This window comes from Miniopterus natalensis, chromosome 2 (genome assembly GCF_054644295.1).
Source record: "Miniopterus natalensis isolate mMinNat1 chromosome 2, mMinNat1.hap1, whole genome shotgun sequence".
In the NCBI taxonomy this organism is placed as follows: domain Eukaryota; kingdom Metazoa; phylum Chordata; class Mammalia; order Chiroptera; family Miniopteridae; genus Miniopterus; species Miniopterus natalensis.
Window position 1 is genome coordinate 104599481 of NC_142082.1, and position 25594 is coordinate 104625074.

The 25594-nt window shown below is 46.6% G+C and overlaps 1 protein-coding gene across 3 annotated transcripts in view; it reads right to left on the reverse strand.

The window, feature by feature from the left end:
- Positions 1–2460: 2460 nt before the first annotated feature.
- WNT5B (Wnt family member 5B) overlaps positions 2461–25594 on the reverse strand; it is a 118338-nt gene continuing 95204 nt past the window's right edge. For 2 of the 3 annotated variants that reach the window (XM_087814457.1, XM_016224882.2), the window contains exons 2-5: positions 23633–23778; positions 21638–21885; positions 16244–16536; positions 2461–3865 (exon numbers count right to left, since the gene is read on the reverse strand). In XM_087814457.1, the coding sequence (XP_087670583.1) occupies positions 3407–3865; positions 16244–16536; positions 21638–21885; positions 23633–23778 (1146 nt within the window). In that variant the 3' untranslated portion in view covers positions 2461–3406. Of the gene's footprint in view, positions 3866–16243; positions 16537–21637; positions 21886–23586; positions 23779–25594 lie in introns of those variants that run through there. The other variant, XM_016224884.2, reaches the window with a different exon arrangement.

Sequence of the window (25594 nt, forward strand, 5' to 3'; positions counted from 1 at the left end):
TGGGGTTTTGCGTGTGTGTGTGTGTGTGTGTTGAGAGGGAGAGGGAGAGAAACATCGATGTGAGAGAGAAACATTGATTGGCTGCCTCCTGCACGTGCCCTATCAGGGATCCCACAACCCAAGCATGTGCCCTGACTGGGAATCAAACCCGCAACCCTTTGGTGCACGGGACAATGCCCAACCGAGCCATACCAGCCAGGGTGAGTTTTACTATAAGCAGCAAGTTTTGTTTTTCACTTCAAAGAATGGAGAGTGGATGACCGCTGAAAGAGTTCTGCAAATTAGGATTTCCAATCCACGTTCTTGAGACTTTCATCAGAATACCTTTATAAACAGAGGCCGGCCCTGATCTTCACTCTGGCTGTGACTGCCTTCCTCCCCTCCCACCTACTTTTATACGGAGACAGTCAGGCGTACCTTTTTCCTAATTCTGTCTTGAAGACAAGGTGAATACATGCAGACGAACAGCTAAGCAAATATTGCCCTGTTACGTTCGTAATGGATCTGCAGGCTCCACTTGCCAGTCCCAGGCAGAGGACAGAGGTGGAACATTCCCAGGCAAGTCAGTTCTGTCTTGTGCCACATGCCCTCTCCTCTGAAAGGCTCCCTGGAATGGCTAGGACTGCTTGGTCCAGGCATTACATCCAATGCAATGACCTTTCAATTAGACTACATGTTAACAATAATACATGTCAGCTACTAGGGAATCCTGCACGGGGTGGCCCAGTGGGCTGGGAATCAGGACCTGACTGCCTGTCTCCTTGCCGATCATGGGCTAGCTCTAATGACAATAGGTCCAGTGCAGTCTTTAGACCACCAGCTTGTTGTCTCAGGCCCTCGGTAAAGGTGCAGACAGTCGTCCCAGCTCCACCCCAGACCAAATAAAATTTTCTGGTATTGGAGGCCTAGGATTCTGCATTTTTATAGCACACTAAGGTTTGGGACCTACTCAAGATTTGGAGGTCCTTATCTGGAAACTCGGGAGCTGGAGGCCTGACTGTCATGTTCTCTTCCTGCTCTAACATTCTGTGGCTCTGGGCAGAAGCTCATTTTTTCTAGCTCGGTCTCCATATTCTCCAGCCACATTCCTACTGGTCACTTCACAGACAATTGCCAATTCACTGTGATTTAACAAGCATATGACAATAACTATAACTTCTTCCCAACCTATTTTGAAAACTAAGTATTTCCTAACCCTGGCTGTTGGTGGATATAACAGTCACATTGGTATCTGAACATATGACTTGTTCCCCACATCAGAAACATTCAAAACTTATGCCATCCCCTCAGCACAATAGGGATGGGCCATCTCCCTTCACAAACACTTTTTAGGATTGGGGACAAGTCACTCTCAACTAATTTCCTGTAGTTACTAATGATGAGTTGGATTTCAGCTCTTAAAACACTTTGAGTGATATAAAGTAAATCTCCACGCCTCCCCACGCGACGTGGCAAAGAGCAATAATGCCAGCCAGTGTTTCAAAACCTGTATTATCACTGCTGAGCTATGTGGCCAGTTAGTTTGTTTGGTTAAATGCTGACCAATGAAGCCAAGGACATGGTTTTGATCTTTTGTAGGCCACCTAATTTCAATCACTTTCTTTCATGGACCACTCATCTTGAAAATGTTGACCAAAGGAGTCTGAGTAAGAGTGTGAAGAACAGTTACCGGTAAAATAACCCTGCGTCTGATAGTCTTTGATGTCAAATCAGAAGGTTCCCCTTTAGATACTAAAGACACAAATAGTATATATAGCCATGGACCCTCAGGCAGATGTGTTCATTATAACTCAAGTTAATTCTATAATTCCATTATTTTCCCAGAAATAAACTTTTCTAGAATAAAACGGGTGTCTATAAGTGGTTACTGGCTCACCTGAAGGCTGGTCACGCACACCAGTGCAGCCCGAGTCAATGTCTCTCCCAGTAACGCCTTCCTCCCTCTCTAGGATATAACAGCTCCTTCCTGGATCCCCGAGCTCTGCCTTACTCTCTCTCCTGGCCCCAGTTACTGGAGTTCAAAACTGGAGTTGGCAATTTACAGAATCCTGCAGAAAGCATCCCTATTGCCTGTGCTTTTCCAAGGACCCAGCGAACAAATCAGGGTTTACTTGGTAGGCTGTAAATGGAGTTAGAAGGGAAAGGAAAGGTAAATGTGAGATTTAAACTTAAATCTCTGAATTCTTTTGTTCATAATAGTAATATGAATAGCTACCATTTATTGAGTATTTAACTTTGTGTTAGCCCTTGGGGACAGCACTTAAATGCATTACCTTATTTAATTCCCATACCATTCTCCCGTCCCTGTCCCTGATCACCAAACTAGAGCTCTGAAAAGTCTCCATTTCCTTGCCCTCTTCCATATGTGTACCATGTAGCAGGGTTCTAAGGATTAGGTCAAAAATAAGAGGAGACTCATAAAAGATAATCATGTGTCCAAATAAGGAAAGGGAGGGAAACTTCAATGAAGGGTATTTAATGTCAGAGAGAAACTGTACATCTGGGGCAAAGATGAAGAGACCACGCCAGGCCAGCCGAGCCTGACCTAGCTATGCATCCTGTCATTCATGAGGCCTCCACTGACGGAGGAGGTGACAGCAGCAGCATCACAAGGTTCCTCTCCCCGGGTGGGAGCACAGTGCAACGTTCACTCAGTCCAGTTATGTGCCCGGCTTTCTGCAGCTCAGGCACAAATATTCAGTCCATGTCCATGTCTTTCCTAATATGTCAGGCCAAATGGCTCCCTTTCCTCCTGGTGCAGGGAACTTGTGGCAGGAGCTAGTGAACTGTGGAGGAAAAGTAATTCTCACTGGAAAGACAGGCCTGGGGAGGTGTGTGTCCCTCTGTAGTCACGGGTCAGAGATGACATTGGATGGCTCCTCATTTCTGCAAGTATGCACACAAATGAAAAGGTAGGAAAGCACTGGCCCTCTCACAGAACCCATCAATATTCTGAGCAAGACCCTGAAGACTTCAAGGTTTAAGCTGAGTTCCTGCCACCTGCCACAGGGCCTCTTGGGCCAAGGCTGGGGTCACAGGGCGGTCATCCACCCTGCAAAGGCTCCAGACTTCCAGACAAAATCATCTCTCCATCTACCCACCACCTCTCTCCCCAAGGCCATGGTGGATAGACAGTGAATATTCCTAAGTCCCTACATCCTGAGAGTCCCCACCGGAGGGAGGGAAAAAGACCTTTGTCCCACCCCCTGGGAGCTGAGAACCAGCAACGTCCAATCCTCAAAGATCTCTAGTGTCTCTTAAATAAGCTTTTCCTTTCCATTTTCATCTTTTAATTATTTATCATCCATCCATTCATTTATACAAATATAAAATATATTTATATAGATTTATATAATATAATCTTCTGTGAGGCAGAGCGGAGAGGAGGCCAGGAGCGTGGCCCCGGCTACTTGCAGACGTGCTGGTCGATGACCTCCGTGCACTTCCTGCACTTGACGAAGCAGCACCAGTGGAACTTGCAGTGGCAGCGCTCCACCTGGACGCTCTTGAACTGGTCGTAGCCGCGGCCGCAGCACATGAGCTCGCAGCCGTCCATGCCCTCCGAGGTCTTGTTGCACAGGCGGCCCTGGGTGCCCAGGGAGCCCGTGGTCTCGTTGCGCAGGCAGTAGTCGGGGCTGGGGTCCACGTACACCAGGTCCTCGGGGGTGGGCTGGTTGAAGCGGCTGTTGACCAGCTCCAGCTTGCCCTTGCGGGTGATGCGCATGGCCGCCGCACTGTCGTATTTCTCCTTCAGCTGGTCCCCCACCTTGCGGAACTCAGCCAGCTGCAGCCAGCAGGTCTTGAGGCTGCAGGACCCGGAGACGCCGTGGCATTTGCAGGCTACGTCTGCCATCTTATACACAGCCTAGGGGGGGGACAAAGAAGGAAATAAGAAGGCGAGCCCCTGATGGAAGATGTCAAGAGGGTGGCTACAGCGGCCATGGCCAAGTATAGAAGGGGGCTGGTGGGGAGGAGGAGGCGTTTTCAATTGTAGACGGAGACCTTTCCAGGATCCTCGGTTGCTCAGATTGACAGCAAATAAAGGAGCACTACAAAGAAACATGCCGGCCCTGGCTGGTTTGGCTCAGTGGTCAGAGCATTGCCCCATGGACTATAGGGTCCTGGGTTTGATTCTGGCCCAGGGCACATACCTCGGTTTGCAGGCTCATCCCCAGCCCTGGTCAGGGCACGTGCAGGAGGCAACCAATCAATGTCTCTCTTTCACATCGATGTTTCTCTGTGCGCGTGTGCGTGCGTGTGTGTGTGTGTGTGTGTGTGTGTGTGTGTCTGAAAGGCAATGGAAAAAATATCCTCAGGTGAGGATTAAAAAAAAAGAAACATGCTGGCGAGCATGCAGCGGTCTGACCCGTGACAAGGACAGCATGGGGCACTCGCATTTCCTACTTTATCCATTTCTTATTACTTGAAATTTGTCACAATAAATGTGTCAGAAAACAGGATATTTCTATCTTGATCTGAAACAAACAAATAAAAACCAACAAAATGTGTCCAGCTTTCCTATGATGTGGAGCGCAAGTCAGAATCCAGCCGAATTACAAGCTATAACAGAAACTGCTAGCAGGGCCCTGGTTAGCCAAAGCTTTCCCAGTCCTGCCACATCTCCTAAGGATTCAATAGTCATTAACTCGATAGAGTTGTCAGGAGCCTCACCACAGACCACATAATATCTGATAGTCCTGGGAGAGGCGGTGACAGTGGAGGGAAAGGGGTGAGGCCTGTGCAATGGAGGAGCAGGTCAGCGGGTCCACCTATAGGGGTGATTCATTTGAAATCAAATCCACCCCGGAAGCAAGAGTAGACTAGAAAGCTGCTTGGGAAGTGATTTCCAGTGAAAGCACACTGATGCATTGTGTCAAATCACCCTGGCAGGAGGCCCAGATTGCAGATGGCAGGATAAAAACGCAAGGCCGCTGCAGAACATTTTTCTATGCTACAGCTATTATCACCGAGTAGGTACTCATTCGTCGAGACTTTTTCTCAGATTTCTCTTCAAGAGGCCCAAGATTGTGTCTTTATTCAGCATTATGCAGAGATCACTGCAGGTACAAGAAATAGCTTATCCATCAACATATTACTGTCGTCCAACTCTTCCGGGTCTTTTTTTCTGGTATGGAATTATTCCCACTATTTTATGATGGAAAAACTGAAGTTCTAGAGAGCCTCAGTGAGCTGTTCCAGGCCACCCAGAAGGCATTCAGAATGTCTAGCACTTCTGCACTCCAGTCTTGCGGCTTAAAAACAGCTTAGGGTAAAGAAGGAAGGCAAGCTCCTCCCCAAGGTTAAAGGCACCCACACTTGGCTAGCAGCTCCAGGCCCAAGGCATAAAGGAGCCAATGCCCCATTCCAACAGGCACTTCAAAGACAGGGCCTGCAATTACCCTTCTGGCGCAAATCCCCAGGTCTGAGCTGGAGCCTGACATTCTTCTGGAAATGGTCCTTAGACAGGGATGTCAGGCATCTGGCGATGCTGGAAGGAGGAAGCATTAAGGGCCTAAAACTGTGTACCTTGCTGCTAAGTGACTAAGGAAACAGGATAAGCATCTCCACTGGGAGCAAACACTTAGGGGAGATTTGGGGAAAAAGAGTCAAAGCAAGAGCTCAAAGAGTAAGGATAGGAATTTTAGTAAAACAAATCCAAGAGGAAGAGTGTCACTGATCCTCACTATTTAGATATTCATTCCATCCTTTCTCTAGGGAGAAAGACATTGTAGAGACATAATATCTGTATTTTAAAATACTTTACTATTAATAATATATAAGTTAATCTTGTAGGAAAAGGGAGGGAATCCCAATTTTTGGCCCTCCCTCTTACTGAAAAGCAATAAAATGTTTTTTAAAATGTTTTTAGTTCTACATCTTGCCCCTGGCAAAGCCCTCTTTAAGTCCCTCACTTCTATCTAATGGTGTGACTGAGCTTGATGACTGACAGGAATGTCACAAGGATTAGGCAGCTTTATTCTGGAAAATGCTTGGAAGCCCTTGAGTGACAAGGCAGTTATCAACCCACTGCTCTTGCCATCAATATCTAAAATGGAGTTACTAGAGGCTCTTAAAAGCCAAGAGAAATTTCTTGCAAAGTATGCATAAGATTTACTCTCTGGTCAAGATGTCAAATCCTAGATATAATGATTTTTTTTTTTTTTAATGTCTATTGATTTCAGAGAGAGGATTGGTGGGGAGAGAGAGAGAGAAATATCAATGATGAGAGAGTCATTGATTGCCTACCTCCTGTACGCCCCCTACTGGGGATTGAGCCCGCAACCCGGGCATGTGCCCTGGCCAGGAAATCAAACCTTGATTTCCTGAATCATAGGTTGATGCTGAACTGCTGAGCCATGCCAGTCAGGCAAGATATTCTGATTTTTTAAAAACATTTTATTTATTGACTTTAGAGAGTGAGAAGGGGGGAGAGAGAGAGAGAGAGAGAGACGTTGATTTGTTGTTCCACTTATTTACGCATTCATTGGTTGATTCTTGTACGTGTCCTGACCAGGGATCAAACCTGCAACCTTGGTGTATCGGGATGATGCTCTAACCAACTGAACTATATGGCCAGGGATTTTTTTATTTTTTTTTTAATTTGGTTGTAAAATACTTGATCTGGGAATTTTCCATCCCTGCCACCATTTATTTATTTATTTTTGTGTTTTGTTGTATGTGTGTTTTTTTACAATGCTCAACTTACTGAGCCACACTGGCTCTTTTTATTGATTTTAGAAAGAGAGGAAGGGGGAGGGAGAGAGAAAGAGAAACATTGATGTGAGAGAAAAACATCTATCTGCTGCCTCCTGCATCCGCCCCTACTACTGGGGAATGTGCCTTCAACCCAGGCATGTGCCTGACCAGGAATTGAACTGGTGACCTTTTGGTGCATAGATGATGCTCAACCAACTGACCCACGCCAGCCATGGCCCTGTCACCATTTAGTCCTTCCTGTGAAACTTATTTTTCCCCCCCAATATATCCTTATTGATTCCGGAGAGAGGAAGGGAGAGGGAGAGAGAGAGATAGAAGCATCAGTGATGAGAGAGTCATTGATCGGCTGCCCCCCGCACGCCCCCCATTGGGGATTGAGCCCACAACCCAGGCCTGTGCCCTGACTGGGAATCGAACCTCGGTCTCCCGGATCCTAGGTCGATGCTAAACCGCCGAGCCACGCCCGGCCGGGCCCTGTGAAACTTTTTATGTAGGTGTGAGGAGTTGGGAGGTGAATGCTTCTGGCCTCAGATGATGATTATTGGCCAACGCCTGTTCCTTGGGAACAGAGTAAAAAATAGAGGGACAAGAATTCCCAACCTGAGGGATTCAAGATGGTGGTGGCCCGGCCAGGCGTGGCCCAGCGGTTGAGCATCAACCTAGGATCCAGGAGATCGGGGTTCGATTCCTGGTCAGGGCACATGCCCGGGTTGTGGGCTGCAGCCAATCAGTGACTCTCTCATCACTGATGTTTCTGTCTCTCTCTCTTCCTCTCCCTTCCTCTCTCTGAAATCAATAAAGATATATTTTTTAAAAAAAGATGGAGGTGGAGTAGGTGGATGTTACACTCACCTCCTCCCAGGACCAAACTGAAGTACAATTAAAATACATAGCAAGCAGCCCTGGATGGTGTTGCTCAGTGGTTAGAGCGCTGCCCTGTGCACCAAAGTGTCATGGGTTTGATTCCTGGTCAAGAGCATGTACCTGGGTTGTAGGTTTGATCCCCAGACCCAGTTGGGGCACATGTGGGAGGCAATCAATCGATGCATCTCTCTCACATCGATGTTTCTCTCTCTCTTCTCTCTCTCTCTTTCTCTCTCCCTCCTCCTTCCCTTTCATTCTCTCTAAAAATCAATGGAAAAAATATTCTCAAGTGAGGATATTATATACATATATACATACATATATACATATATATATAGCGAGAGAGAGAGAGAGCACGCAAGCAACTTGAATAACCAACTGAAGACTAGTTGAAGAGAAGTCTGATAACCAAGGATTTGCAAAAGAAGCCACAACGAGACTAGAGGAAGGGTGGAGACACGAAGAGTGCTGGCCCAGCTACCATGGTGGTGGTTGATTTGAGAGGGATATCTAAGCTGCGGGGGTTCCCCCTGAGAAGCATGGAGTCTCAACTCCAAGCAGGGCCCTCCAGCCCAGATCACCAGAGCCAGGAAGAGGCACCCACATAACATCTACCTATGAAAATCAGCAGGGATTCTGTCTGCCAGGGAGAGACAGGAGTCTGCTTGAGACACGGGAGGCCTCTTAAAGAGCCAATGCACCAAATCTCATTTGCAGGCACTTACCCTGGGTTCTAGTAGAGGGAAGGTAGAGCAGACTAGAGTTGTGTGAAGAGAAACTGGGATTTGTGGCCCTGAGGAGAGAGCTGAAGGGAAAGTACCCAGTATCCCTGTGCCAAGCCACTCTCCCACACTGCAGACACCATCTTTCTTGGGTGGAACTCTCCCTTCCACATAGCATCAGCCTGGGGGAAAGCACTAGCCCCACCCTCTGGACACCATCTCACCCCACCCTTTGGAGCTTGAGCCCTGCTGAGGAGTTAGCTGCCTGAGCCAGGTTGTAGAGGTCTGGCAGACGCATGGGATGTCAGTGACTGAGTTGTGTGGCTTTGAGGCAGGGGCCATTCCCACTACTTTTCCATGAACCTTACTGGTGCCTCCCCCTCATGGAAGATCCACTAGTCCCACTCTCTGGGCTCCTAGTGGCACTACCCTCTCGACTTCCAATGGCCCCACCCAGCTGATCATGCTCCTGGCAGGATCTGGGACAGACTGAGTTACGTGGCTCTAGGACAGGGGCCACTTTCCCCCTCACAGAGCCTTTCCCTCACAAGGCCAAATCTTGGTATGTTTGGGCCTGATAAACTCTGCTAGCCTCATGCTGATGACTCCCCAAGACCCCTCCCCAACCACAAAGGTGTGTGAGCACCCAGTGGGTGCTGTGACAACTAGACTTAGTATACCCTGGGACATTTGCTGAGTGGCCTCAGACCCAAGTTTGACCCTGTATCAATCTGGTGAACACCACTAACCCCTACCTGGTGACTCACTGAGAACCTACCTCATGTAACTCAAGTACCACTAGAGGCTCTTTCAGTGACTGAGCCTAACAGGGAGCTGGTAGGCAGAGGCAGGCCAAAGTAGATCTCGAGGTATCTTGAGACTTTTGCTGACCTGCTTCTGGGCCCAGTGCTGGTAAATGCCAGACTTGGTGTGCAGCTCGGTTCTTCCCATGCACACGCAGGCCCAGCAGAGGCAGCTACAAACTGTGGATTACTTGGTAGCTCCAAACAGGTTGCCTAGGGCCAGTCACAGGCAGCGTCTGATATTGGCCTGCACCAGAACCCCTCCCAAGAGGCCCCAGAAACAACACACCCAGTGGCCATGTTCAGACAATATCAGAGCAGGATCCAATAAGCTTCACAAGCGGCATATCCAAAGGGAGATCTTGGCACCATATCCTACTGAGTCCAGTTCCACTTTGTGTGGCCATCACCTGCACAATAGCTCATACACTGTGGTCAGGCTTGATCCTCACAGTCAGCCAGCCCCCATGCACTAATGGGCCAACAGCAATCATGACCCAATTACAAGAGGGCACACATAACCCACACAAGAAACATTCCTGGAGCACCCACCTCAGGTGATCAAGGAGACTATGCCACTGGGTCTCACAGGACACCTACCACATAAGGCCACCCTACCAAGACTGAGAGTCATAGCAGATCTACCTAATACATAGAACAAATACAAAGAGGAAGCCAAAATGGGGAGACAAAAAACATGACCAAAATGAAAGAACAGAATAAATCTTCAGCAAAAGACCTAAATAAAATAGAGGTAAGCAATTTATCAGATATAGAATTCAAAAAGAAATTGTTATAAGGATGTTCAAAGACCTTAGTGAGAACTACAACAGCATAAAAAAAAGCACATTGAAACCATAAAAAAGAACCATTTAGAAATAAAGAATACAATATCTGAAAAGAAGAATACACTGGAAGGAATAAATAGTGGGTTGGATAAAACAAAGGATTAAATCAGTGTTTGGAAGACAAGGAAGAAAAACACACCCAATCAGAGCAAAAAGAAAAAAAGAATTTTAAAAAATGAGTATAGTTTAAGGGACTTTGGGGACAACATGAAGCATAATAACATCTGCATTACTGGGATACTAGGAGGAAAAACAGAGAACAAGGGATCGATAACCTATTGAAGAAATAATAACGGAAAACATCCCTAATCTGGTCAAGGAAAAAGACACAAAAGTCCAGAAAGCTCAGAGAGTCCTAAATAAGATGGATGCAAAGAGGCCCACACCAAGACACATGATAATTAAAATGGCAGAGGTTAAAGACAAAGAGAAAGACAGTTACCTACAAGGGAGATCCCATAAGACTGTCAGCTGATTTCTCAATAGAAACATTTCAGAACAGAAAGGATGGGCATGAAATATTCAAAGTGATGAAAAGCAAGGACCATAATGATATGAAACTAGAAACCAATTACAAGAAAAAAACTGGAAAGCACACAAAGACATTGGAGGCTAAATAACATGTTACTGAACAACGAATGGGTTAACAATGGGATGCAAAGTTGGTATGATATCTGCAAATCAATAAATATTATACAAAACATAAACAAAATGAAGGATAAAAATCATATGATCATATTATCAGATGCAGAAAAAGCATTTGATAAAATCCAGCACCCATTTATGATAAAAACGCTCAGAAAAGTGGAAATAGAGGAAACATACCTCAGTGTTATAAAGGCCATATATGACAAACCCATAGCCAACATCATACTCAACTGGCAAAAACTAAAAGTATTTCCCTTAAGATTGGAAACAAGACAGAGAAGTCTGCTTTTATCACTCTTATTCAAAATAGTGCCCTAGCCAGTTTTGCTTAGTGGTTAGCATGTTGGCCTGAGGACTGAAGGGTCCCAGGTTCAGTCCAACCAAGGGCACATACCTCAGTTGCAGGCTCAATCCCTGGCCCCGGTCAGGGCATGTGCAGGAGTAAACCAATGGATGTGTCTTTCTTACATCTCTCTCTCTCTCTCTCTCTCTCTCAACCTCCCCACCTCTTTCCCCCTCCCCCCCTTCTGCTGTCTCTAAAAAGCAAAGGAAAAAATATCCTCAAGTGAAGATTTAAAAAAATAATATTAAGTGGAAGCATATACTGTGTTAATGGATAGGAAGAATTAGCATCATTAAAATGTCAATACTACCCAAAGTAACATATAGATTCAGTGCAATTCCTATCAAGATACCAATGGCATATTTCACAGTACTAGAACAAATATTTCAAAATTTTATATGGAATCACAAAAGACCCTGAATAGCTGCAGCATTCTTGAGAAAGAAGAACAAAGTTGGAAGAATCATGCTACCTGGTATCAAACTATACTTACAAGGCATAGTAATCAAAACAGCATGGTATAGCCCTGGCTGGTAGGGCTCAGTTGGTTGGGCATCGTCTCATGCACTGAAAGGTTACTGGTTCCATTCCTGGTCAGGGTATATACTCGGGCTCGATCCCCACTAGGGGGCATGCAGGAGGCAGCCAATTGATGTTTCACGTTCTCATCAGTTTCTCTCTCTCCTTCCTCCTCTCTCTAAAAATCGTTTTAAAAAAGTTTAATTAAGAAAACAAACAAACAGCATGGTATTGGCATAAAAGCAGACATATAGATCAATGAAACAGAAAAGGAAATCCAGAAATAAATCCATGCCTTTATGATCAATTAATATTTGACAAAGGAGGCAGAAACATACAGTGTGGTAAAGAGAGTCTATTCAATAAGTGGTGTTGGGAAAATTGGACAGATATGTGCAAAAAAATGGAACTAGACCACCTTCTTATACCATACATAAGAATAAACTCAAAATGGATTAGACTTAAACGTTAGATTCAAAACCATAAAAATCCTAGAAGAAAACATAGGCAGTAAAATCTTGAACATTTCTTGTAACAATATTTTTTTCTGATATGTCTCCTCAGGCAAGGGAAACAAAAGAAAAAAATAAATGGGACTACATCGAATTAAAAGGGTTTTGCACAGCAAAGGAAAACATAAACAAATGATAAGACAACACACTGAATGGGAGAACATATTTGCCAACGATATACTGATAAGAAGTTAACATCCAAAATTTATAAAGAACTTATAAAACTCAACACCAAAATAACACACAATCCAATTAAAAATGGGCAAAGGACCTGATTATATACTTCTCCAAAGAGGACATACAGATGGCTAATAGACATATGAAAAGATACATGTGGTGAAGGCCCAGGGAGGGGGCGGAAACGGGGTGGAGAGGGTCAATGAGAGAAAAATAGAGGACATCTGTAATACTTTGAACAATAAAGATAAATTTAAAAAAAAGAGAAGATGCTCAATTTCATTAATCATCAGAGAAATGCAAATTAGAACCACAATGAGATATCACCTCACACCTGTCAGAATGGTTATCATCACTAAATCAACAAACAACAAGTATTGGCAAGGATGTGGAAAAATGGGAATCCTCGTGCACCATTGGTGGGAATGCAGACTGGTGCAGCCACTGTGGAAAACAGTATGAAGTTACCTCAAAAAATTTAAAATAGAACTCCCTTATGACCTAGCAATTCCACTTCTGGGAATATATCTGAAGAAGCTTGAAACACTAATTTGAAAGAATATATGCACCCCCTATGTTCACTGTAGTGTTATTTACAATAGCCAACATTTGAAAGCAGCCCCAGTAAATGGGTGGATACAAAAAACTGTGGTACATTTACATAATGAAATACTATGCAGCTGTAAAAAAGAAGGATCTCTTACCCTTTGGGACAGCATGGATAGACCTAGAGAGCATTACGCTAAGTGAAATAAGACAGTCAGAGAAAGACAAATATCATATGATTTCATTCATATGTGGAATTATATGTGGAATCAGACTAACAAGATGGAAACAGACTCATAGAGAACAGAATGACAGCTGTCAGAGGGGAAGGGGGTTGCAGGGCTGGGTGAAAAAGATGAAGGGATTAAGCAAAACAAACAAACAAAAACACCCAAAGAAGTCATAGATACAGACAACAGTTTGATGATTACCAGAGGGAAAGGGGCATCGGGGAAGGCAAAAGAGGGTATGGGAGGGTAAATGGTGATGGAAGGAGACTTGGTTTTGGGTGGTGAACACACAATACAATAATATACAGATGATGTATTATAGAATTGTACACCTGAAACGTATGTGATTTTATTAACCAATGTCATCCCAATAAACTCAATTTAAAATATAAAAAGAATTCTCAACCTGGAGCAGACAGAGGCAAAGGGAGAGATAAAGGGCTATAGAAGAGGTGTGGGACTAGAGGAAGGGGGGGCCAAAGGCAGGGAGACAGACAGGGGAAGGCGTGTAAGTAACTGCAGATGTGGCAGATGGAAGGGAAGGGGCTGCCAAGATAAGGGCCCAGTACAAACAAACAAATAATTAACAGCCATAAAATGAGGGCCCAGCAGAAGTGGGGTCAAGACTGTGACTGAAATGGGGCCCAGATTAGGATGAATGCCTAGTCACCTCCACATCTGTCACAATGCCCCAGGGACAGCTCAGAGCAGAGACAGGAAACAGCCCTCCATGAATCTGACCTCTCGCCAGGAAGAAATATAGAAACTTTCATCTGCATGTTCACATGCTCATACATGGCAATCCCTGTCCTCAGAAATCTTCAGCCCATGAGATGAGGCAGAGTAAGCCATGCCTCAGGAAAAATACAAATGCTCTCCTGCAGTTCCAAAGCAGAGACCACTGCCTATGGGGGGTGGGAAAGATTTGAAGGAGTAGGTGGTATTATACTGGGATCTTGAAAATGGATAAAATTTGGGCATATGAGAGAGATAAAGTGAAGGTCTTAACCTTTTCCACCAACCTCTCTCTAGTCGTGGTTAAACACCCAAAGACTGCCTATCAGACTGCTAAACAGAAAGGAAGTCCTGGAGACAGAGGCAGCCCCACAGATGCCCACAGAATGGACGGTCACCTAAAACAGTTCTGGTCTCTCTGCCCCGGTTTATACCATAACAACCACAGTTCAGAGCATCAACCACTACCCCTCACACCACCACGGATCACCACCACCCCCATACACCCATATGCAGCTAAAGAAATTGGCCTTGGAATATGTGATATATAAGGAAGACGCTAGGCAAGAGACCAATTCTAATGTCTACTTGACATCACACTATTGGAGCTGCTAAGTCTACACAAGTGTACCACATGCTACCAAGCCAACATCACAAGATCCTGATTCATGTAAACACATTCCCAATCCCATTTATTTGCTTTGTACTCCTAAGAAACATGACTTTAAAAAAAATTATTTATTTTAATTGATTTTAGAGAGGGAGGAAGGGTGGGGGAAGAGAGAGAGAGAGAAACATTGATCAGTTGCCTCCTGTATGTACCCTGACTGGGGATCAAACCCGCAACCTAAGTATATGCCCTGACCTGGAATCGAACCTAGGACCTTCTGGTGCATCAAACGATGCTCCAGCCAACTGAGTCACACCAGCCAGGGCCATGATTTATTTTTTAATTGATATATAAACACATTTTTAGAAATATATTCATATCCTGTTACTGAATCACCAGTGAACCAACATTAAATTTTTGGATTTATTTCTTCTCAAGAAACCTCTGCTCTCATTTTTTAGTTTGTCTTTGCTCTCACTAAAATACCTGGCCTGGGCCCCTGAGCCAGCTGACTTGGCACAGAACTGAATGTGGCCAACACTCCCAGAAAGAAGTCTGTGAGAGGTCTATGGTCCCTTGGTCCTTTGTCAGGACAGTGTCCCACCACCCAGCACTCAGGCCTCAGACCTCTCTATAGGGAGACCTGGATGCAAATCCACACTCCCCCTACACTGGCTACGCTGAGAGAGCCCCCTAGTTTCCTGGGGCAGAGGCCTCACAGCGCAACAAAGGAAAGAGGAGTCCAGAGCATGTGTTCAGAGGTGGGGTCTTCATGAACAAGGTGCAGGCAGAGCAAGCACGTGCTCCCCAGGACGACATAAAGGAAATCTAACGCTGTTGCCCGGGTATGCTCTGCAAGTACAATAAAGCAAGCTCACTTCAAAACCTCCAGTTTAGTCTGGCTGGTGTGGCTCAGTGGTTGAGAGTCCACCTATGAACTGGGAGGTCACGGTTCCATTCCCAGTCAGAGCACATGCCCGGGTTGTGGGCTCAATGCCCAGTAAGGGGTGTGCAGGAGGAGGCCAATAGATGGTTCTCTCTCATCACTGATGTTTTCATCTCTCTCCCTCTCCCTTCATCTCTCTGAAATCAATAAAAACATAGTTTTAAAAAAAGAAAATAGTTTCTACTGAAATTGAGGCTTTATATCTTACAAGTGATCAGAGAGACTATCTACTTGAGACTTCAAAGAATGGTCTGTCCTTCACACTTCCACTTATGTTTAAAAATCCTAGCATACAAGTGTGTCTGCCATTAGACCTAAGTGAGCTTTTGGACTAGGTTTCTGGATGGTATGACATCAGTTCTTAAGTCAGCTCTGCTTTTACCTGAGCCTTTAAGAAATCATAACCCTAGCCCTGGCCAGTGTGGCTCAGTTAGTTGGAGCATCACCCCGTGCACCAAGGGGTGGTAGGTTCGATTCCCGGTCGGGACACATACCCAGGTTGCGGGTTCAATCCCTAATCAGAGCATGTGCGGGAGGCGACCAATCGATGTTTCTCTCTTATACCTCTCTCTCTCTCTCTCTCTCTTCCTCTCTCTAAAACAAAACAAAACAAATCAATTAAAAAAAGGAATCATAAGCCCTAGACTAAGTCTAACAGCCAAAACTTCCAATCGTGCTATCAGTTTGGATTACAAAGGAGGGGCAGTCGAGACAAGAACTCCACCCCTTATGTCTGCAATTCTGATAAGACTGCACCTAAGCCCTACAGGGACAAATGTGGAGAAATAAATAAGGTTTAAAAATTGACAAGTGCATGTGCCTGTTGGGAAATGGACCCTTTTGAAGGTATTAGTTCAATACTGTGGGCATCTAGGTCAGCAGTTGTAGGTAAGAACCTCCCTAAGCAGGCCAACCCCTTTCTCCAGGGCCAGGCCATGGCTCGGAGCTCAGCCCAGGGACAGCCCAGTTGGACTTCGGTGTGAGGGGAGGGACGGGGGTGGGGGAGTGGGGGGTCCAGCTCACCCTTCGACCCGCCTCGTTGTTCTGCAGGTTCATAAGCACCCGGCCCTGCTCCTCCGATCCCTTGGCAAAGTTCTTCTCCCGCTCCCGGGCATCCACAAACTCCTTAGCAAACCGGTAGCCGTACTCCACGTTGTCCCCACAGCCGCCCCACAGCCAGTCCCGGGGAAGGTCCTTGGGCCGCGCTGTCCTGCTGCAGCCACACGTGGACAGCTCGCCCTCTCGGCAGGCCCGGCTGATGGCGTTCACCACGCCCGCGGCACTCACGGCATAGGTGAAGGCCGTCTCCCGGCTCCCTGCAAGACAAGGCAAGACGGCGGCGGAGGTCAGCCTCTAGCGGAGGCTCCTGCCCTCTGCCTCCTCCGGACCCACGCTGCTGAAGCCTCAGCCCTAACGCTCCCGAGGGGGGGAAGCAACATCGGGAAGGGGCGCCCTTCACTCCCCATGGCTCTAATGGTTCGAAACTTCTCTTGACAATGAGCTGAAATTTGCCTCCTCTGCCCTATGGACATACCAAATAGAGCGACTCCCTCCAGCCCTTGGCCTACACTAACATCCATTCCAGAAGTTTATATGATCAGCAGACCTCAAGGCAGGAGAGAGTGGACATCGAGGAATTTAGGAAACACGTGAGACCAAGAGAATGAGACTAAGTAGAAACCATGGGACTCTATCCTCACAAAAATCTCTCCCTCACAGGTGCCAATTTTTCACTCTACGAGCCACACATATGTCTTTTTATTGCTGCCATTACCTACCTAGACAGTGGCAGAGAGCAGGAGTAGAAAGTGAACTAGAATTACAACATCCAGATCATCCATGCTGTCTCCTGCCTTCCATAGGGTCCACACTGCCTCCTAACTCCAGGGAACTGGGAACCACATCTATGGGGCATTCACTCAGCAGGGTCTCTCTAAATACCCAGATCATTTCTAGTAGAAAAGTTGAGCTGTGTCCCTCTATTGCTCTAGTGAAGCATTTAAAAACCCAGATGATGTATGCTCTAATTCAATAAAAATGTTTATAAAAAATAATACTCAGCCACCAGGGAAATGTAAATCAAAATCACAACGAGACACCACTTCACATGCATGAGGATGGCTATCATCAAAATGACAACTAACAAGTTGGGGAGGGTACAGGAAAACTGGGACCCTCATGTACTGCTGGTGGGAATGTTCAATGGTGCAGCTGCTTTGGGAAGTCTGGCAGCTCCTCAAAAGGTTAAACAGAGAATTACCATATGACCCTGCAATCCCACTCCTAAAAATATATCCAAAATAAAGGAAAACATCTGTCTACACAAAAACTTATGAATGTTCACTGTAGCATTATTCATAATAGCCAAAAAGGAGAAACAATCCATATTGTCCATCAGCGGGTAAATGGGTAAGCAAAAGGTGGTATTATCCATACAATGGGGTATTATCCAGCCATAAAAAGTAATAAAACACAGCCCTGGTTGGTGTGGCTCAGTTGGTTGACCATGGTCCCATGCACCGAGAGGTCGCTGGTTCGATTCCTGGTCAGGGCACATGCCCGGATTGCAGGCTCGATCCCCAGTAGGGGGCATGCAGGAAGCAGCCAATAGATGTTTCTATCTCTCCCTCCCTCTCCCTTCCTCTCTGTCTAAAAATTAGTAAAACATAGTTAAGCCCTGGCTGGTGCTGCTCAGTTGGTTGAGTATCATCTATGCACCAAAGGGTTGCTGGTTTGATTCCCAGTCAGGGCACATAGCCAGGTTGCAGGTTCAATCCCTGGTTGGGGTACATACGGAAGGCAACCAGTTGATGTTTCTCTCTCTCTCCCTCTCCTTTTCTCTTTCTCTAAAATTCAGTAAAACATTAAAAAACGTATTTAAAAAACCATATTTTAAAAAAACTAATTAAGTACAGGTACATGCTACAATATGGATGAACCTTGAAATTACTATGCTAAGTGAACCACTTAGCATTTTGTGTCTATATTGAACCTGATATAAAAGGTCACATATTGTATGATCCTATTTACATGAAATGTCCATAATATGAAAATTCATAAAGACAGAAAGATTAGTGGTTACTGAGGGTTTGAGGAGGAGAGGGAAGAAATGAAGAGTGACCTCTAATGGGTATGCAATTTCTTTATAGGATTCTGGAATCAGATAGTAGTGCTGGTTACACAATCCTGTGAATATACACTGAACTGTATACTATTATGTATACACTGAACTGTATACTGTATACTGAACCGTATACTATTATGTATACACTGAACTGTATACTGTATACTAAATGGTGAATTATATGGTACATGAGTTATATTTCAATAAAGCTATTATAAGAAATAATAAATAACACTCATCTATGGACTCAATAATGGAAGGAAGGGAGTGGTTCTCAGCAGGAAACTGAGATTCAATCCTGATCTCAGCTATTAAACCAGACAGGATTTCTGCTCTCCGTGGGCAGAAGTAGACACGCCACAATTCTGTCTTGGCAGGTGGAGAGGGAAGCAGTGTGTAATCATTATTAGGTCTAGAGTGATCTCCCACCTTACCCTACTTTCTGATTATCTAAGCACAGCACAGTGAAGTCTGCAACCACACTGGGCAAATCAATTTTTCTCAATTAATCAGGGGTCAGCTTCTGGTCAGTTGTGGACTAGGAGCAGCCCAAGAAAAACCCAGAGATACAGGAAGTCACATTCATGACTCAGCCATCAGGCTTGACATCTGAGTCAGTGCTGAGCCAGAGACCAGGATCTATCTGGTCTAGGGGAGTCAGGCTATGAGTGTGAGCTTCCAGGACAGTAAGGTGGTTAAGAGACTCAGCAAGAGGGAGTCATGCCTGAGAAGTCTTATTAAAATGGGGCCTCTACCCCCTGACCTGGCATCCGGGGACAGGAAGGAGCCTCTGAAGCTGCAGCCCAGCACCACATTCTGTGAGCATTCCTTTCACAGCATTCCTCAGAGAAGTGGGTTGGATTCTCAAAGCAATCCATTCCATCTTTTTTTAATGACTCTAGTCACCAGAACATTCTTATATTAAGCTGAAATAGGCCTCCCTATAACTTCTGCCTGCTGGAGATACACCATCCAATCCCTTTTCCATATGACAGCCCTTCAGTATTTGAAAACAACTAAGATGCCTTTTATGTGTTCTCTTTTCCAAGCTACATATGTCTAATTTCTTCTTCCATTCTTTAGCAAACATGTTTTTCAGAGCTGAATCACCCTGCTCAGAATTGCCTTTTAAAATAGTGCTCCTGCAGCTGAGCGTAATATCACAGGCATTATGTGCTCTGGTGGTCCTTGCCTATCAGCATGATTTGGGATCCCAATCTGTCCTCGAGTAAATCAGCTGTCTCTTGCAGTCATTCTGCATCTTTTGGCAGGAGGCATCATTAGATCCTGAGTGCAGGTGGCTCTGCCTTCACAGGCATTTGGGTCTTTGGTAAGTACAGGCTACTAGTGCTATTCTCAGCAAGCAAGAGATTGCTTGGGGCTTCAGAATGGATAAGCAATGCGGAGTGGGGAATCTCTATACGGAACAATTCAGAGTGGAAACTCAAACCATCACAAGGAAAAGGGCTATTACACCAGCAGCTACTAGAGCTACTAGAGAGACCTTACTCTAGTAGGACAACAGGAAACGACAGGACAATATCATGCCTTCTCTGTTCCAACTGCCAGGAAGTTGCCTCCATGCTCCTCTGGGTGGAGACTGGGTGAAGGGTCAGTGGCTCCCTCTGAGTTGCTCTGCTGCCCTTTGGTGGTGGACTTTTGCAGCCGCTTCAAAGAAGGAAGGAATCTTTTGGAAGTCACACACAAGACAGCAGTGAGAGGACTCACCAGGAGCTATGTGGGCCCCAAGAGGGAGGGGTGGAGGACAGCTTCCCAGGGAGCATAAGCCTGCAGGGAAGCTACAAAAAGGAATGGTGAAAATAAGGCAATCAGGAGGGTTCCATTTGTAACAGAACAGGGCACAGAACAGGGTCTGCTCTCACAAGTCATTCTACCATTCAAACCTGTACCCAGCAGAGTTTCTACTCCAGCCAACGCTTTCTTTCTAAAGTAAAGCCTCATTTTTTGGCCTTCGCGCAAACAAAATAACACATGGAAAGGATCTAGCCAGCACCAGGTATACATTAGGTTATTCTCTTAAAGTGATTAGGGGGTGCCTTTCTCTATACCTGGGCCTTCCTTGTGTCCTCACCAGAAGCCCAGGAAGGAGGGACAGACACTAAGTATATTTGAGAAGAATTGATAAATTATCACCAAATCTCACTTAACCCTCAAGTCCATTCTATTGGGAAAGTTGCCCAGTAAGACTGTCATGGGAACACAGAAACATTCCTTTTATGAATCTCGAGTTGACACTGAAGGAAGGGAGAAATGAGGTTCAAAGTGTACTTTTCCCTGGTCCTTACTTCTCAATATGGGGCGGGGGAGGCAGGGGAAAGAGGTCAGGAGAGGGAGCGGGCCTTCCAAGTATCCATCATAGAGGAGAACGGAATCTCAACTCCCTACCTCCCCTGCTGCTAAAGTCGTTCTTTGGGAAAACCGTTCTTTGGGAAAACCGCAGCCTTAGGTAACTCCAGAATGTCTTTTGAGGCAAGCTGTTCTGAGAGAATGTGAGACAGGGACTTCAGTGCCCTAACACCTTCCTTTTATGACCCTGGGGATAAGACCCAGTAGAATAGGGCCGGATTTCTCAATTTCTTGCCAGGGAGAGGAGAATTACATTTCAAAAGGACCTAAAACAATTAGACCACAGATCACACCTCTATCTAAGCAATAGGGCAGCCAAAGAATCCTAGACCTGGAGTGGGAGAGGGGAGAGAAGAGGAATCTGGGAAGAGTGGTCCTCTCATCTTTCTTCTACAGTCTGTCCCCTTCCCCCACTTTCACACCCCCCCTTTCAAATGAAAAAGCCAGGACTGGATCTGGGTTGGGTTAATGACAGCTATCACCAATTTGGCCCAAAGATTCTATCTCTCTTGGGGTCCAAGTGGAAGAGGCAAAAAGCCTACAGACATTTAGGGCAAGGCTCTCAAAGGAGGCCCTTGTGCTGAGTGAGACAAAGGGCACTGGTGGTGGGCGGGTTTCCTAATTCACTCTAACTCAACTCAGATGGTCTGAGCCCTTCCCAGAGTGAGTCATGCAGGCTGCCCCAGACAGGGTGAAGCTGGAAGCAGAGGGTTAGCTGAGCACTGAGCTGTGCAGCTAACACATTAGCTGCGACTCTGCTGTCTGTGTGCATCTCCCCCTCTCCTTGTAGGCTAATTCCAAGCCTTGAGAGAACCCACTTAGACACTCAGGTGGGCTCTCTCTGCCCCCCTCCTGACAAAGCATGCTTGCACCCAGGCCAGGTGAGCGCAGCTCCTTCAGCCAAGCCACGTCTGGTGGCCACTCACCTATCTGCATGACCCTCCCAAAGACAGACGTGTCGTCCACTGTGCTGCAGTTCCACCGTCTCTGCCGGAACTGGTATTGACACTCCTTGATGCCCATCTTGGCTCCTTCCCCTATGTAGGCCATGTGCTCCTGGTACAACTGGCACAGCTTTCTCTGTCCAGGGGAGAGCCCAGGAAGCTGGCTGCACACAGGCTGGGCACCGATGATGAACATTTCAGGTCTCTGCACTGGGTTCATAGCTAATGACCTACAGCAGCAATTCAAAAAGGGGAAAGGAGTGAGCACCTGCCCGTGTGCAGCAGTAAGTCATTCATTCAACACATTTACTGAGTGCTTTCTCTGAATAAGGCCCTGCACTAAGGGCTAGGAAAAGAAAATTGGGGAGCCCTGGCCAGTGTGGCTCTGTTGGTTGGAGCATCGTCCAATGCACCAGAATGTCATGGGTTTCATTCCTTGTCAGTGCATGCACCTGGTTTGTGGGTTCAGTGCCCAGGTAGGGCACATACCTAGGCTGTGGGTTCAGTCTCCAGTCAGGGCACCTACAGGAGGCAACGGATCGAAATGTCTCTCTCACATCAATGTTTCTTTTTCTTTCTCTTTCTCTCTTTCTCCTTCTAAAATAAATTTTTTAAAAAGAAAGAAAACTGGGGAAACTGAGGCACAAACATGACATGAGATGTCAGATGCCTAAGGCAGACTTGAGCTTCTGGATCCAGAGTGATCAGATAGGGGAAGAGCTCTTACAGCTGGGGAGAAGCTTTTTTGTTTTAAACAATTTATTTATTTTTAAAAACATTTTATTTTTTTAAATCCTCACCCGAGGACATTTTCATTGATTTTTTTAGAGATAGAGAGGGGAATGGAGAGGGTGGGGGAGGGGGAGAGAGGGGGAGAGAAAGAGAGAGAAACATTGATGTGAGAGAGACACATTGGTCAGTTGCCTCCTACACATGCCAGGGGCCACAGGAGCAAACCAGCAACCCAGGTATGTGCCCTGGCCAGAGACGAACCCATGAGCTTTTGGTGTAGGGGACAATGCTCCTACCAACAGAGCCACCAGGCCAGGGCTCGGGAGACACTTTTATAAGGAGATGGCCGGAGTGTGAGCTGGGTCTCAAAGGGCATGGGGCAGAAGGAGAACACGACAGAAAGGGCAGGCTATATTCATTTGAGGCAGAGGGCAAAAAGCGCCAAACCTCAACAGGAGAGCGCTTGACTCATTCAAGGAGCAGGAGTGATTAGTTCACCTTGGCCCACGTGCAGGATATGCGATGGAAAACAATGAATTCACTTAGACAGAACTTCCCCTTATGCCTTTAAAATTGAATCTCATTTACATGCATTGCAATATATTCTAAATGTTTTCACTTCCATACCTGACCCCCCCCCCCCAACCCACTTTTTATCAGTTCAAGGGCTCTCCTTTTTCGTTATCATTCACCAGATACATTAAAGTGTTAAGTCAGATGAGAAAGCTCTACATTTGCCATCTGAGTAAAGTGTGAGCAGGACACGGACCACGCAGAACAGGTGGTGAATGCCTGCCATTTCCATGTTGACTTGGCAATGACAATAGTCTTAAAACATAAAAAGAAAGCCATACATGATCCTGCAAATCCCTCATCTGGTCATCGGGCTTACAAAACAGAAATTCTACTCTCCTTGCCCCCACCAGAAAAAAAAAAATCAATATTCCATCCAGTAGCAACAAAAGAGAGATTTCTAACCACCCGTGGGGATGGAGGAAGAGCCAGGCAAATGGGAATGCAGACAAGATCAGAGAAAAAGCCAAATGAACTAATCCTTTATCTTGTGGAAACTTTACCTCTGGGGGCTTGAGAGAGAAAAAGGGTGGTGCTAGATTTTCTGGGATAAAAGAGGTCCTTAGGATTCCTATGAGTAAAGAAATGATCACGACCCATGGTGACCTTCTCCACATTTCAATTACCAAAGGAGGCGTAGGTTGTAGAGTAGGACTTCAGCCCCTCACTCACCACCAGGAGCTGGCTTCGGCTGGGAGCTGAGCCCAGCTGGACAGCAGCGCAGCGGCGAGCAGCAGCAGGCCGGGCATGGTCGGCCTCAGCCCTCCCCAGTGTCCTGGGAAGACCCCTGGGACTGTCGGCTTCCAAAACTGGACTTCCTGGGAAAACAGAAATGGAGGGAGAATCAGCGTGGCTATGCGACGGATAGGGGAGGACCAGAAGACAGGGGAGTGAGCTCTGGGATGGGTCTAATGCCGCTTTCTGCTCTCCCAAAGAAATTCAGCCTCTTTCCAACCTCCATCTCCGACTGCTCATCTCACCACAGGACCACCTTGGTGCCTCTTAGCCCAGATTGTGAAGACCCCACTCAAGGCCTAACTCCAAAGGAAACAATGAGCTGAGAAACAAGAAGAGAGAAATGGAAACACACCACTTCAAGAACAGAGCACACTCTATGCAGCATTTAGGAAGAGCGTTGGCTGTTGCAATGCACACCTGCCCTTCCAAAAGCGAGAACCATCCCATTGCCCTTCCCCTTACCTCCCACGCCAGTCAGAGGTGGATCTCTCTAACCACCAGGCTCTCTTTTGTGGGGCTAAAAAACAATTGGTGAGTTGGCTTGACCTACAGCCAAATCGGAATCTTCCCTCTTAATCAGTAACCTCACTTTAAACAAGTTTTCTAAATCCCAACCTTTGTTTACCAGGAGTAATAATAGTAGGGAGAAGGCCAGGAGACTTTTCACTTTCTCAAGGCAACTTCTCTGAGAAATGTAAAAGCCTACAGCGAACTGGGGCCCTAAAGCCCTGGAGGCTGGGGTGTGCCTTCATAGGTGGCCCTCATCCCCTCTCCTGTCCTCAGCGACCCAGTGTCCCAGCAGCACCGACAGCAGAGTGAAGGCACCTCCAGCTCGACATCTGCAACCCTTGCCTCCACCATCTGTGCTGAGCAACAACCCCTCCCCTTGCAGCAGGAGAGCCTCCAGCATCTTTGCATCCAGCTTTTTGTAACCACCGCCTACGCCTATATCCCCCCCCCGACCAACACCTTTCCTGGAGTCCTTGAAAACATACGGAAAATCCAGCTTCTGGATCCTGGAGCAAGTATAAAAACACGCCCCTCTGGCTCACCCTCGCCTGGCTTCCATCCAGGGCGTGACCACTCAGCCCCAGTGAGTCTTCTTCCCACGACCCCTTAACGCCTCCAACCTTACACACGCAAACACACGCTTGCACGCGCTCCCAACGCCCCCACCCCCATCTCACCGCGCAGCTCTGGGGCACCCGGCTCTCCGAGAGGGGGCGGCAGGTGCTTTGGGTCATCAGCCTGGCAGATATTTTTTTGTCCTGGGGCCACCAAGAGAGCAAGGTGGCCTGAGGGAGATCCAGGGAAGCTGGCCCACAGCCTGACCCCACCCCCTTTTGGTTTTTCTTCCTGAGGTCTCAGCTGGGCCAGGGCATCAACAGGCAGGTGTGTCGGGTTGGCAGGGAGCAGATCAAAGAAGAAACTTGCGTCTTCCCCTTTGTCATGCAGAGCCAGCTCGGAAATGATCCGGTCTCTAACCCAGAGGACTAACAGCTACTTCCCTACTTCCCAACCAGACCTCCCCTCCTCTAAAGGATGACCCCTCCCCCTCTAACCTCTACCCCCCATAAATCCTCCGGGTCCCTCAGGGCAGGGGGTCTGTGAACGCACCGACTGGAACCAAGAGAGATGGAGCAGAGATAGGGCTGGCACCAGAAGCTAATGGCTTTATGGAGGGGAGGGGACCAGGTCCAGAGTAGGGAGGACGAGAGAAAAGCTTCAAAGAATCTCCTTGTCCAAACATCCTCAGCTCCACCTACCAGTCCTTCTTGGGGACTCAAGAGTCAGAGCTGCCCTTACTCCCTGTGGCCCTCCTCCGTCCCCACGCCCCCTCCCCCCCACACGGCCATCCCCACCACCATGCCTCCGGCAAAACCCCTATTCCACCGA